Source organism: Macaca thibetana, chromosome 7, assembly GCF_024542745.1.
Source record: "Macaca thibetana thibetana isolate TM-01 chromosome 7, ASM2454274v1, whole genome shotgun sequence".
Taxonomy (NCBI): domain Eukaryota; kingdom Metazoa; phylum Chordata; class Mammalia; order Primates; family Cercopithecidae; genus Macaca; species Macaca thibetana.
In genome coordinates, this window is record NC_065584.1 from 35,158,995 (window position 1) to 35,173,451 (window position 14,457).

At 45.4% G+C, this 14,457-nt stretch overlaps 1 protein-coding gene across 13 annotated transcripts in view; it reads right to left on the bottom strand.

The window, feature by feature from the left end:
* The window catches only part of RGS6 (regulator of G protein signaling 6), a 626,535-nt gene that overhangs the window by 28,263 nt on the left and 583,815 nt on the right, over positions 1-14,457 (bottom strand). For all 13 annotated transcript variants that reach the window (XM_050798808.1, XM_050798809.1, XM_050798805.1 and 10 more), the window contains exon 16: positions 2,623-2,712. In XM_050798808.1, the coding sequence (XP_050654765.1) occupies positions 2,623-2,712 (90 nt within the window). The remainder of the gene's footprint in view (positions 1-2,622; positions 2,713-14,457) is intronic.

Here is a 14,457-nt window from a genome sequence, read left to right on the forward strand (position 1 = left end):
AGCCGCCTGTGTGGATGAAGTCAGGGGGCTTCCTTGGCAGCTGGGCCCCTTGTCAGCTCAGCTGGCTGCCGGAAGACAGACAGGAGGTTGCAGAAGGAAAATAAACACAAATGACACGCCACCACAGAGTTGGGCTGGGCTTTCTTCTTGCACTAGGAATGGAAGGACTCATGCTTGGCCCCGGGTACCAAGTCTATTCTGGGGATGGCAGGACTCAGCTTGAACCCTGTGGCCAGCCTGGGTGGCATACACTCGGCTCAAGTCAGGCCAGTCCTGGGCCCTGCAGCTGTCATTCTCGGCCTATCATTCTTGTCCTCTGGCTCACAGAGGGTGGCCACTGGTCTGGCTCACTTGGGCTCCTCTGCCTTGCACTGGCCATTGAGCTGCCTGGAAAACCATCATCATTGGTACTGAAGTTTCCTAGAGTAGCCCTCAGGACTCAGCTCACCTACGCCCTGAGAACCTGGTTCTTCAGTGTGACTACCATTTATTTTGAAAATATTAGAAAAGAGGCGGAATTAGGGATAAAGGATCAGAAGGCTGTGCCTCAAGACTCCGTCCAGGTCAGTTCTCAGCAGAAAAGTGAGGCCGATTCATATTCCCTCTCTCCACTGGAGGCTGTGAATCTCACATACCTTTTACGACCTGGATACGGTGAACCCGTCCCTGAAATTGGAAGAATACTCTAGGCCTACCTGAAAGTGCCGAGTTACAAATCAGATCCACACGTGGAAACTCTCAGGAAGAAATAGAAGGAGGAAGCACATTTTGTCACTGTTTTGGGAAACAACTCGGTGTTGAGATGTTGTTGGTATCTGCAAGGGCTTTCTGTCTCAAGAACATCCCTTACTCCGGGAGCTGGGAGGATAATTCTAAGGAACTTTTCCCAGACAGGTTGCCAGTTCCTTCCTCACTCGAATGACCTCCTCTGAGAGGCTTTCTTCTTGGAAGGGAGGATCTGCAACCACAGGGTCTGCACACAGATCTGCAGGGTTTGGGGTGCATTTTTCCTTTGTGTTCAAACCCACAAGGAGAATGAATGGCCTCTAGCTTCTCTTCTTCAAGCTGTGTAGACAGGCCCAGATTGGTCAAACTGACAGAGCCTTAGAAAGTCACCAAATTGTGATCAGGTCAGGTGTCTTGAGCCACAGAAAATAAGAAAAACTTACTTTGACCTTCACCCATGAGATCTGGGCTGGAGTTATCAAAAGTTCCTGTAACTTTTCTTTCCTCTAGTTCTTAGAAAAAATGGGCATTAGAGCCATGTGTGAGGGCGTCAGCCTCCTCCAAAGGAGCCCCTCCACTGACATCCTCCATCAGGGGAGTCGACAGGAGGCCAGGCTCCACACTGCCCATCACAGTAGCCACGCCTGAGGGGAGGGATGCAGGAAACCCAGAGAGCTGGGCTGCTGACAATCGGGATGCCCCAGAAGTCCTCTTCCCTTTCTCAGACTCTGTGGCCTCTTCCCAGGGCTACACAAGGGCAGGAGAGCAGGGTATAAACGCTCTCCAGGACTCTGGAGTTGTGTGGTCCCAACCAGATACGCAGACAGGATCCTGGCACATGAGGGTGACAGCACACAGAGAGAAGGCTTGCGTGGCTGAGAGGCAGCCCAACGGAGAGCGTGTGATGGGCAACCACGTGCTTAGGACCTGGGGCCGGGAGGCCAGGAGGGAGAAGAAAGGGTTGCATGTGCTCCTAAGTGCCATGGCACAGAAGTCATGGGGTGTGGTGCAAGTTGAGCCACACTTAACCACACATGGGCCTCAGATCAGAACTGAAAAGCACAAAGGGTGGGCAGGTGTACTGAAACCAGGAGCCCTCTCTCTTGCCCTCCATTCCCTTCCTGGACCCTATTCTCCTGCCTGCTCTTCCTCCACTCTTCCCAGGACTCTAGCTGAGTTCATCCCTGCTTCTGTCACCCCTCACCTGCATGCTGAGGGCCCCTGCGCCCCAAATCCGTGACTCTATGGGCTGCAAGGAACCATGGCCGAGTTCTAAGGAGAAGGAGGAAGGAGCTGGGTGCAGTTACTTCTTGGTTAAGAGAGAAAGGCAACACCGTGGGGCAGGTGAGGGAGAGGAAAGGGGTGTCAAGGAGGGAGAAACCCCAGGATGACTTCAGGTACTTGATCGTGCTCTTGAAACCAACAAGGCTTTCTGTCCAGTGAGGGAACTGCCCCAACCCTGGCCTCATACTCCTCTCTGGGCTGGTCAGGGAGAGAAGTCTGAGGTGAGGGGGCTGGACTTTGCAGTGAGGGGCTCTCTCCGGTGTCCTAAGGGTTTTACACGTGTTACTGCCAGCCCTGCCCTCCTATGCTGAGCCACTGTGGCCTTGCCGTTTTGTCACCCTATGTACCCACCCCCTACCCCACCATGGGCAGGACATGCAGCGAGAGGCAATAGGGATGAGGCAGGATGCCCCATCCTGGACCTTGCAGTGGGGCTGGGGTGGTGACAATTCTAACTGTTTTCCATTAGAATGGGAGCAGATAGAGAAGGGAAAGAAGAAAAAAGGAAATAAATAAAACCCAAGGGATGATATTCTCATTTCAAACCAGCAGCAAGCAGCAGGCAAGAGTCAACAGTGCTAAGAAGAGCAAGCTTGCCCTTCCCAAAGATACCTTCTTCTTGGCCAGCAGCAAGTCCTGATAAGCATTTGACCGGAGGAAGCGGGCATAGCTGTCACTCTTCATCAGCTTGTAGATGTGCTCCTGGGGAGAAAGGTGACAAGGAGACACAAGGAAGGGCTGTCAACCAGTGCTAAAGAATATTACAATCCAATTGATCACTGTTTTGGGGAAAGAGACGAAGGAACCTAGGTATGTTTGCGTGTACCTGGAAGAACTTGCAACATGTCCCACCCCCTCCCCCACCAAACTCAGAAGCACCAAACAAAACATATGGGCTCTATTAGAATAAAAGATCCCTGAGGATCATGTCCCAAAGGATTTGTAACTGGGCTTGAGTGCCATGTTGGTGTGCTTAATGATTAAAACCAGACACGGCAATGAGGAGGAACAAACTGTTCTTCCACCTAACAACTTGGATGAATCTCAGGGGAATTAGGATGAGTGAAAAAGCCAAGCTCCAGATTATAAACCATATTATTTCATTTATGTAACAGTCTTGAAATGACAAATTATAGAGACAAAGAACAGATTAGTAGTTGCTGGGCTTAAAGATGGAGGAGAGGGAACGAGGGAGGTGTGGTAATAAAAGGCAACAGGAAGGATCTTCATGGTGACAGAATGGTTCCGTATTTTGACACATCTTAACACATGTGATAAAGTTGTATAGAACTAAATGCACACATACATACATGGGGCACAAGTAAAATTGGGAAATATGAATAAAATCAGGGGATTGTAGCCATGTCAATATCACAGCTGTGATATTGCACTATAGTTTTGCAAGATGTTCCCTTTGGGGCAAACTGGGTAAACAGCACATTATTTCCTACAACTGCATCAGAATTGATGCGTATCTCAAAATAAAAAGTTTAATTTAAAAAAACAGGCAATAATGCAATTGGGTCAGTTTGTGCATTTCAGGGCCACAACCTCGTCCTGGAAGGAGTTCTTGGCAACCACATCACAGGATATGTAACTAACACCCAGGAGGCGTAGGTACTGCAGCAAGGTGCCACCTCTTCTCCTCGGCTCCCAGGGGCATCTGTTACACATTCTGGCCTTGGCCAATAATTTCACCCCTGATTTCCAGCTAATTCCCAGAAACTTGCGGTCCCTTCCAAACAGATCTGTCCCCATCAAGGGTAGGAAAATCCTGGTCCATTAGAAAAGAGGACTTGTCAGTGGACAAAATATTATTTATCCATTGAAGTGGAATTCAGCTCAGCTGCATAGGAAAGCTTGGCTGTTCCAAGACAGAATGTGTTAGGAGGGAGGTTGGCCTTCACTGGGGATGGTGGGCTCGTTAGTTAGTGGCTGTCCTGATGGAAGAAGCACCTTCTCCCATGTATGCTCATTGTTCTTCCCACGAAGCCAGACAAAGGCCCTAGTGGTGAGGGGAATGGAGAGCTGGTCAGGGAGGAGGAGAGTGCTCAGCTGAGAGGCAGGACTGGTCATTAAGGACCTCTTCCTTGGTGCTCTTTCCAGGGAAGGGACGGAAGGAGGAGGCAGAGACCTCCCATCAGCTGGGGGACACATTTTAGAGATGTCTGGCCAGAAAAACCCAGAGCAATGACAAGGATTCACCAAGACTCACTCCTTACCCAGCACAAAAGAAAGGGAGAGCACAGTAGCCAAGATATGGAGTCAACCTATGCGTCCATCAATGAATAGATAAATGGGTAAAGGAAATGCAGTATATGGGCATAATGGAATACTATTCGGCATTAGCAAAGAAGGAAATCCTATCATTTGTGACAACATGAACAAACCTGGAGAACATTATGTTAAGTGAAATAAGCCAGGTACAGAAAGACAAAATACCACGTGTCTTCACTTAAGTAGGGAGAACTTGGAGATATTGTGGGTTTGGTTCTAGACCACCACAATAAAGCAAGTCATAAGAAATATTTGGTTTCCCAGTACACATAAAAATTATGTTTACACTATATGGAGTCAATGATGTGTGCAATAACATTATGTCTAAAAAAACAAGGTACATACCTTAATTAAAAATTACTTTATTGTTAAAATACTAAGGATCATCTGAGCCTTCAGTGAGTCCTAATCTTTTTGCTGGAGGAGGGTCTTCTCTTGATATTGTTGGATGCTGACTGGTTAGGGTGGTGATTGTTGAAGACTGGGGTGACTATGGCAATTTCTTAAAAATAAGACAATGAAGTTTGTTACATCCATTGACTCTTCCTTTCGCAAAGGATTTCTCTGTAGGGTGTGATGCTGTTTGATGGCATTTTACCCACAGTTGAACTTCTTTCAAAATTACAGTCAATCCTGTCAAATTCTGCTGCTGCTTTATCAACTATGTTGATGTAATATTCTAAATTCTTTGCTGTCATCTCGACAGTGTTCACAGCATCTTCATTAGGAGTAGATTCCATTCTCAAGAAACCACTTTCTTTACTCTTCCATAGGAAGCAACTCCTCATTCACTAAAGTTTTATCATAAGGTTGTAGCAATTCAGTCACATGTTCAGGCTCTATTTCTAAATCTAGTTCTCTTGCTATTTCCACCACATCTGCAGTTACTTTCTACACTGGGATCTTGAACTTCTCAAAGTCATCCATGAGGGCTGGAATCAACTTCTTCCAAACTCCCATTAATGTTGATATGTTTACTTCTTTCCATGAAACACGAATGTTCTTAATGGCAACCAGAAGGGTGAATCCTTTCTAGAAGGGTTTTGATTTACTTTGCCCAAATCCATCAGAGGAATCACTCTCTGTGACAGGTATAGCTTTAGGAAATGTATTTCTTAAATGATAAGACCTGAAAAGTTGAAATTACTTCTTGATCCATAGGCTACAGCATGGATGTTGTGTTAGCAGTCATGAAAACAACATTAATCTCCTTGTACATCTCCATCAGAGCTCTTGGATGGCTTGGTGCATTGTCAATGAACAGTAACATTTGGAAAGAAATATTTTTTTTTTTTCCTCAGCAGTAGGTCTCAACAGTGGCCTTAAAGTATTCAGTAGATCATGCTGCAAACAGATGTGCTGCCATCCAGACTTTGTTGTTCCATTTATAGAACACAGGCAGAATAGATTTAGCATCATTCTTAAAGGCCTTAGGATTTTCAGAATAGTAAATGAGCATTGGTGTCAACTTATAGTCACCAGCTGCATTACCCCTAGCAAGAGAGTCAGCCTGTCCTTTGAAGCTTTGAAGCCAGGCATTGACTTCTCTTCTCTAGCTATGAAAACCCTAGATTTATCTTCTTCCAATATAAGGGTGTTTACACTGAAAATCTGTTGTTTAGTGCAGCTGCCTTCATCAATGATCTTAGCTAGATCTTCTGGATAACGTGCTGCAGCTTCTATATCAGTACTTGCTATTTCCCTTTGCACTTCTATGTTATGGACTTGAACCAACCTCTGCTAGCTTCAAACTTTTCTACTGCAGCTTCCTCACCTCTTTCAGCCTTCACAGACTTGAAGCAAGGTAGGTCCTTGCTCTGGATTAGGCTTTGGCTTAAGGGAATGTTGTGTCTGATTGGATCTTCTATTCAGACCACCGAAATTGTCTCCACATCAGCAATAAGGTTGTTTTGCTTTCTTATCATTTGTGTGTTCTCTGGAGTAGCATGTTTAATCTTCAATAACCTTTACTTTGTATTCACACCTTGGCTGTTTGGCACAAGCGGCCTAGCTTTCAGTGTACCTTGGCTTTCAACATGCCTTCCTCACTAAGCTTAATCATTTCTAGTTTTTGATTTAAAGTTAGAGACATGTGACTGTTACTTTTGCTTGAACACTTAGAGACCACTGCAGAGTTATTAACTAGCCCAATTTCAATATAGCTGTCATTTCAGGGAATAGAGAGGCCCAAGGAGAGGGAAAGAGATAGGGGGAATGGCTGGTTGGTAAAGCAGTCAGAAAACAAACACACACAACATGTATTGATTAAGTTCATTGTCTCATACGGGTGCAGTTGGGCACCCCCAGAGCAATTACAACAGTAACATTGAAGATCACCAACCACAGAACACCATGAAAATATAATCATAATAAAAAAGCTTAATGTTGCAAGAATTACCAAATTGTGACACAGACACAAAGTGAGCACACGTTATTGGAAAAATGGTGCTGATAGACTCACTTGATGCGAGGTTGCCGTGAACCTTCAATTTGTAAAAAACACAGTATCTATAAGGCATAGTAAAGGGAAGTGCAATAAAACGAGGTGTGCCTGTATATGGAATGGAAGACAATCACACTCACAGAAGCAGAGAGCAGAATGGCAGTTCTACCAGGGGCTGGTGGGGAGTGGGAAGGACTGGGGAGACATTGGTCAAAGGACACCACATTTTAATTAGAGAGAGAGAATAAGTTCAAGAGTTCCCTTAAACATCATGGTGACTAGAGAATGAAGTTAGAATCAATATATTACATACTTGAAAATTGCTAAGAGAGTAGATTTTAAGTGTTCTCACTATAAACAATAAGTGTGTGAGGCCATGCATATGTTAAATGGCTTGATTTAAACATTCCACAATGTATACATATATCAAAATTTCCTGCTGTATACCATAACTACATACAACTTTTACATCTCAATTTAAAAAATAAACAAAAAGAAAGTGAAAGTAGAAAGCAGAAAATGTCTTGGTCACATGTGAGGACCTCTTGGTTTCATCTTTGGTTGGAACCCAAGGAATCTTGTTTTGGGACTTATTCTTCCTGAGATACCCTCATATTTACAAAAGCAGGGGAGTTACCCAACTAATGGGAATAAACCCACTGGAAGGACTCAAATGAAATTAAACAGTGGCTTGGTTCTTTTTTTTTTTTTTTTTGAGACAAAGTCTCGCTCTGTCACTCAGGCAGTGGTGCGATCTCAGTTCACTGCAACTTCTGCCTCCCAGGTTCAAGTGATTCTCGTGCCTCAGCCTCCTGAATAGCTGGGACTACAGTTGCATACCACCACACCCAGCTAATTTTTGTATTTTTAGTACAGATGAGGTTTCACCATGTTGGCCAGGCTGGTCTCAAACTCCTGGCCTTAAGTGATCTGCCCATCTGAGCCTCCCAAAGTGCTGGGATTACAGGCGTGAGCCACTACGCCCGGCCTCAAATAGTGGCCTGGTTCTGATACTACTTGGATAGTTCAGACGTATTCTGATTTAACAAACTTAGTGTGAACATACTTCACTCAGTGTTTTTCTGAAAATTTTAGTCAAAAATCCAGCTCACTCTTAAGTGCCTTGAGGAACAGTATGTGTTTATCTTTTACAGATGCATAGTGTCTAGCACAGGGTCAGATGTTAGTCGAATATACATGTTCACTGAAATGTCTGTTGGAATTTAATGTTCAGCGAGTTTACTGGCTCCATACTTGTTTGGGTTTATGACTGCATCAAATTCCTGCTCTCTGCACAGAAGGAGAATGAGGATTACACTCAGCTCAGAGGAGCATGAGTATCTTGGCTCAGCCATCCCTAATGGTCTCGGAGCCCAGGCTGAGGGGTATCATTGGTCTTTGCTTTCATTTATCATCTCTTCAAATTGTTCTGTTTTTTTTTTTTTTTTTTTTTTTTTTTGAGATGGAGTCTTTGCTCTGTTGCCCAGGCTGGAGTGCAGTGGTGTGATCTTGACTCATGGCAACCTTCACCTCACGGGTTCAAGCAATTCTCCTGCCTAAGCCTCCCAAGTAGCTGGGATTACAAGCATGAACCACCATGCCTGGCTAATTTTAATATATTTTTTAGTAGAGACAGTGTTTCACCACGTTGGCCAGGCTGGTCTCAAGCCTCTGGCCTCAAGTGATTCACCTGCCTCGGCCCCCCAAAGTGCTAGGATTACAGCCATGAGCCACCACACCCGGCCAAATTATTCTAACATTTAAAGCTTAGGTACAAATGTTAGTCCAGAGTAAAAATGACACATTGCCTCCTTGTATCAGGCATCGCTTCTTTCTGGCTGACAGAGCCAGGTGGCTCCTGAGTCATCTGGAAAAGCCTATCATAGTGCCTGGACCCTCTCCAGACCCTTCTCCAAAACAACAATTCCCTGCTTCTTGTTCTGACTTCTCAAAGGAATTGAAATCCCCAATCAATATCTCACAATACCCCTCTGCTGCCCCATGAGCAGTGAGGAAGCCTCTCCTAGCCAGCTTTTCTGGCTCAGCAACAAATTTCCCCTCTGATCCAGCTAATTCCTATAGACTCACTGTAGGAAGGAAAAGCCTGGTTCATGAAGAGAAAGAACTTGCCAATCAAAATAGAGCAGGATAAAGCAGATGCCTAAACATTGAATCAAAATAATATTCAGCAAATAGTTATTGAGCATTTACTAGGTGCCAGGACACTGTGTCAGACACTGAGATAACAGCCTGAATAAGACAAATAGGTCCCCAATGTCATAAAGCATAGATCCAACTAGGCAAGATAGACTTTGCACAGAGATGCATTTAGCCAATTCTGCTAAGGGCTGCAGAGATGAAGTACAGGCACAGGGTATGAATGGGTGTACCCGGGGATGACATATCCTGCTACAAGTGGGGAATGGTGGTCTACCAACCAGAAAGATTCTCATCAAAGTGGAAAGATCTGAGTAGACAGACAGAATTATGTCTCCTAATTCTGTGGGAATTGCCGGGAGGGAGGGTCTGGTCTTGCAGCTTCACAGTCTGATCTATCAGAGGAGAAAGACAATCAAGGGGCAAGGAGGAAAGGGCAGCAGAGAGAGGTGGTCCATTCTCAGGAGGCCCATGTGGTCAGAGGAGCAGTTTAGGCACCACTCCCATCTTCTCCATGGCATATGGCCAACTCCAAAGCCAGATACCAAGGTGAGGATGTGGGGGGAAACATGAGAGGATAAGAACACAACCTATTGGAGGATGAATCCTGTGAGGTGGTCTTACCGTGCCAAACCCATTGCTAGCCCTTGCCCACCATTATAACAGCCTCAACCACCCTTCAAGGGAGCAACCAACCACAGCAATAATAGCAGCTCCAAGGTGCCGGTCTGAGAAAAACAGAATCTGAGAACCTCTGCGGATCTCTCACACCCTGTACAGACCTCATAGCTTCAGCCTCCCTCTGGCCTGGGCCTCTCTTTTCCACAGCCTAGGGATCTGTGACTCTTTCCTGCCCTGCAACTCCTCCCCCAAGCAACAAAATGCAGCCTTTGATGATCCAGTTATGGAACTGTGTTCTTTCCTCCTTGCCAGCTTTGTCTAGGAAACACAAAGACAGTAAACAGGGAGTGGGTGAACAGAGAACTGAGATTTTTCTGGGAATGAGAATTAAGATTGGACTCAGGGTCTTTGGCCATTTCCCAAATGCAATGAGTTTATCTCTGCCAGGGACAGCAAGTGTACAAAGCTCTTGGCAGTGACCTCTGCTGATTTATGGGGGTGCTGATTTGTTTCCCCTATTCTGCAGACAACCAGTCTTAAGGGAAATGTATATTCAGAATCTGCAAAGTGCAAGGGAGTCACTGGCAAAACCAGCCAAGCCAAGCCCCTGCTGAGAGTAAATTCCTAAGGGGATGGAGAAAAAGCGCGCTCACTTGCTCGCGTGCTCTCTCTCTTTCTTGCTTTGTCTTGTCTTGTTTTATTTTGTCTTGCCTTATCTTCTTCCTTCCCTTCCCACTTCCTTCATCTCTCCCTCCCTCTTAGTCTCTTTCTTGCCCTCTCTCTCTCTCTCTTTATGCAACAGAGATGACCGAGTTGACTATGAATAAGCAGAACTACCAGAGGTCACTCCCATCTTGGGATGCAGTGGAGAGGCACCTCCTCCAAAGAGGATGAGGGTGGTTCTCTATATGATGATAAACCAATGCTTCAGGGCTCTAAATCACACTGGTGTCTTAGCTAGAGTCCTCAGCAGTGGGAGGCATCATATCCCTGGAGTGGTTGACGGCTGTAGTGCAGGGATGTTACCCCGATGAGCCACTCCACCTTCATTTTCTCTTCTTGGGCCAGGGGACCTCTGCTTGCCTGGGATGCTAAAGCAGGATCAAAACCAACTAGAATCAATAGAGTCCGAGGCACAGTGAGAGCTGGAGAGAGCATGCAGTACAAACTGTCTCAAAACCACACCTGCTGAAAATCAATATTTTGCTATGAGAGTCCTCATTTGGAAATCTCCTTTCTTTTTGACAAAACACAGTGACTCTCTCAAGAGGTGGGGAAGGTAATCAGACAAATGACTGGGGCCCTGGGCTGCAAGCACGCAGCTGAACTCCTCAAGAAGACCCTTATGTCCTCTCCTTTGCTGTGGGCTCCTAAGACAGCACAGATCTCACTTCCCAGCTTCAGAACGTCCTCCTGGAGTGGAGAACCACTCGGCTGGAGCATTGCACAGCGGCCAAGAGCTCTTCTTGTGATTTTCAAGTATCCTATTTTTCTTTTCACAGGTGTGTGTGCCTCATTTCTGCCCTCCATACCTAAGCTGCCTAGAATCACATCCAGACTTTGGGAGCTTTTGGGTCCCATGTAGTCTCTTGAAGGAAAATGAGGCTGTGTGGACAGAATGTGGTGTTGCTGTGTGGGGTGATGGAGAAGGAACTGGACTGGTAGCCAAAGGCTCACCTTTCTAGTCCTGTCAATCACACAATTAAATGTGGAAGTAGAAGTGGAAGCACTACAAAAATGATTATACATGTCAAGTGGCAATAATAATTTCATGCTGTGACTGTCCTTGCAAGGGATGATTTGTGGGATGAGAGAGATTCTGGAGAAAGAAGCAAAGAGGATTTGGGAGCAGAGTCTAGCTGTACTATTTTAGTTGTTGGTGATGTTTGCTCTGAAGCAGTGTTTAGGTTTAAACACCCCCATTTTACAAATGAAGATACTGAAACTCTAACAGGTCAGGTGGCTTACCCAAGGTAAGTATGGAGCCAGAATTTGAACCCAGAGCTGTGTGACCCCCAAGCTCATGCTCTTCTCACATTGATGTGCTGCTTTTCATTGTCCTTCACTTGGATCCAAAGGGGAGTCAGTACTGGTTGGCTGAGACAAAGTCCCTCCATGTGTGGGTGCAGGAAAGTTAGGAGCCTCCTCTTGAGTCCTAAATCTGAGTCATCCTAGTAGGTATGACCACTGCTTACGATTCCCTTTCGGGTACCATTCACTATCACTGCTGTGAGCAATGGTAATGGCCAAGACACAAGGGATGGCCCAGGCTCTGGTTTCTCACTTAACAGGCAGTCCATGCACAACTTGCCATCTATACTTGAAGGGAGCTGTGAACATCTTTGGAAGCAAGGTGCCAACCTGGTAAAGTGTTGAGGGCTGATGGGCCCTTTGGAAGTCATAAGTCTGTATCCTCGAGCCTCACCTTTCAAGATATTTGAATATGTTTGACCAAATGTCCTCAGACCTTAGGCATGGTTAGCTGAAGCCTAGGGAAAATGAGCTTTTCTTCAGCATGGTTCTTGCAGGACAGCATGGCGGTGAGGACTTGAAGTGGATCACAAATCCGTATCTGCTTAACAAACATAGAAGAGGCAACAGAAAAGATACTGCAATACGGACATCCACATAAGTGAAAGATAGGAAGCTGTTGCTCCTTCTGGATGCATCTTTGGATGAACAACCTGGGACCATGTGGATCTAAAATGAGAAGCACCCCCTTTGGATTTCCTTAGCCTCCTAAGTAGGACATGGGAGCCCCTTGTTTCCACATAAGGCATCATTCCAGGTCATAAGAGGATGTGAGAGTAAATGATCATTTGCTTTTACTCTGCAAAGCATCTATAAAAAGAGATTTAATTTAACTAGCCAAAGGGCACAGTATTTTCATGCTGTTCAATCCCTATTCTTAGATAAGGGTAGCTTCAAAGACAGCTTTGCATATTGTCTTTCACCTACCCAAATGCCAGGGATATTAACTTAGAAAACTGTTTTCCTTTTCCTCCTCAAGGAGGTCATGGGGTTTGGTGTAAGGAACCTAGGCTCAGAAGTAGCAACCAAGAAATTTTGGAATTGAACTCTTTGATGTCTTCTCTCAGTAGCTGTCAGGAACTACTAGTCTGTGTGGTAATAAACAGAACTGATCACAAACGACTGATTTATTCTTTGCAAAATGCATCCCTCCCTCTGCTGTTCATCTCCCAAAAATAAAACCACCCACAGGATAAAATGAGCAACTCTTGGAGCAAGCAGTGTCACAGAATTCCTTATTAAAATATGTCTGGCATGAGAGTCTAACAGGAAATGGCCTCCAATAGAGGATTAATACCAGGAAACTTGGTGTGGTCTTGTGATACTGGCACGCAATGCCACCACCTCCACCACTGGAGCAAAGATGAACAGCTGGGAAGACTTCTCCTTCTGAGTAATCTGGGCAAACCTGAAATCATACTCCACTGGGCTTTGGCTTTTAAATAAAGCAAATGGTAGAAACCTTGCATTCCTTAATCAAGTTGCATTTAAACGTCTACACTTAGGTAATAATATAAACTCTTTGCTAGAGACTTCTTGTCTGCTCATGGTGGGTGTGGACTTGACGGTATCTTTCTCAGGTCTTTTATCACCCAGACCTCATTCTGGCCTTGAGCATGCTCTTTGGTCCTTTTGTGAGTTCATCATGGCCAAGTAGAGCTGTGGTAAGTCAGACCAATGGCCACTTAAGGAAAGGAACCCACCTATGCATTTGTATATTCACAGCGCCTAGAACATCTGACACTTAGTGGGTTTTCTAAGTTTTGCTGAATTGGCACATTGTAGGAATTTAATTTAACCTGCCTTTCTTGACTACCTACTAGGTGTACTCCCCAAGGTTGCCTCTCCAAAGTTGAAAGCTAAGAGACAAATTGTCCCCCGCTTCATTGATGATAGGCACAGCTGAAAATGTTGTAATTCTGGAATGAATTGTCAGCATTTAGCTGACATTCAGCATTCAGCATTACCTTTGTGATGTAGGAACTTATAAAAGGTAAAGAAGATCGAATTTCTGCTCCCATGAAAGAACTTTCAAATCCAGAGGTCTGGAAGACCCAGACACTCCAGGTACAGGGCAGGGTGGGGTATCTCAGCAGGTACCACAGGTCAGAAAAGCAGTGGGGTTGGGACAAATAGGAAGGTGAGGTGGGGAACTGCAAGGACCAAAGCCAATGGGGCTGGGCTGGCTCATCCTACTCCACTATCAGTCCACTTAAAGGACAGATTTCCAATCCAATCCTATCTCAGTGAAGTGCTTTCTTAGGTCTGGTTGGTTTTGTTTGTAATGAATGATGTGCTTTTAGAATGATGTGCTGCCTGATGGTGAAAAAAGCCATCTGGGCCTCCTATTTCCCACGTTATTTCCCTCTGCACAGAACATCAGGCCGCACAGGTCAGGGTCTCCCAACTTGAATGGGAGAATGGATGTTCACGACATGGGTGGATGGGCAGATGGATACATGATTGAATGGATCCAGGGACATCGTCCTTGGAACATCCTTGGTACTCTGAGACTTGTTAAAGGGAAACCAAGCAGCCACTGTGCTGGCAGCTGATTCCTACCTCTTCTAGAGCCTGTGAAGGCTTTGGAAAGAGGCAAATGCCCTACAAGGCAGCTGAAGGTTCTCAATACTTCCTGTGGTTTAATTCTCTCCACCAACAACTGCCAGCAGAGCTTTAAATGACATGCCCCAGGATTCGGATCTCTCTCCTGGCTCCAGCCTACACTGCCCATCACCATGGGATTCACCCTCTTCCAGGTAAGAGCCTTCAATGCCTTGCTACTGTCTTCAGGATGAGAAGCTCAGATTCCTTAGGATGCACTCCAGGACCTGAAAATTCCGTTTTTATATCCTTTTCTGGCGTTTTTTCCCATCTAAGGGCAGATATTTTGAGAGAATTTCTTTTGGATCCATCTT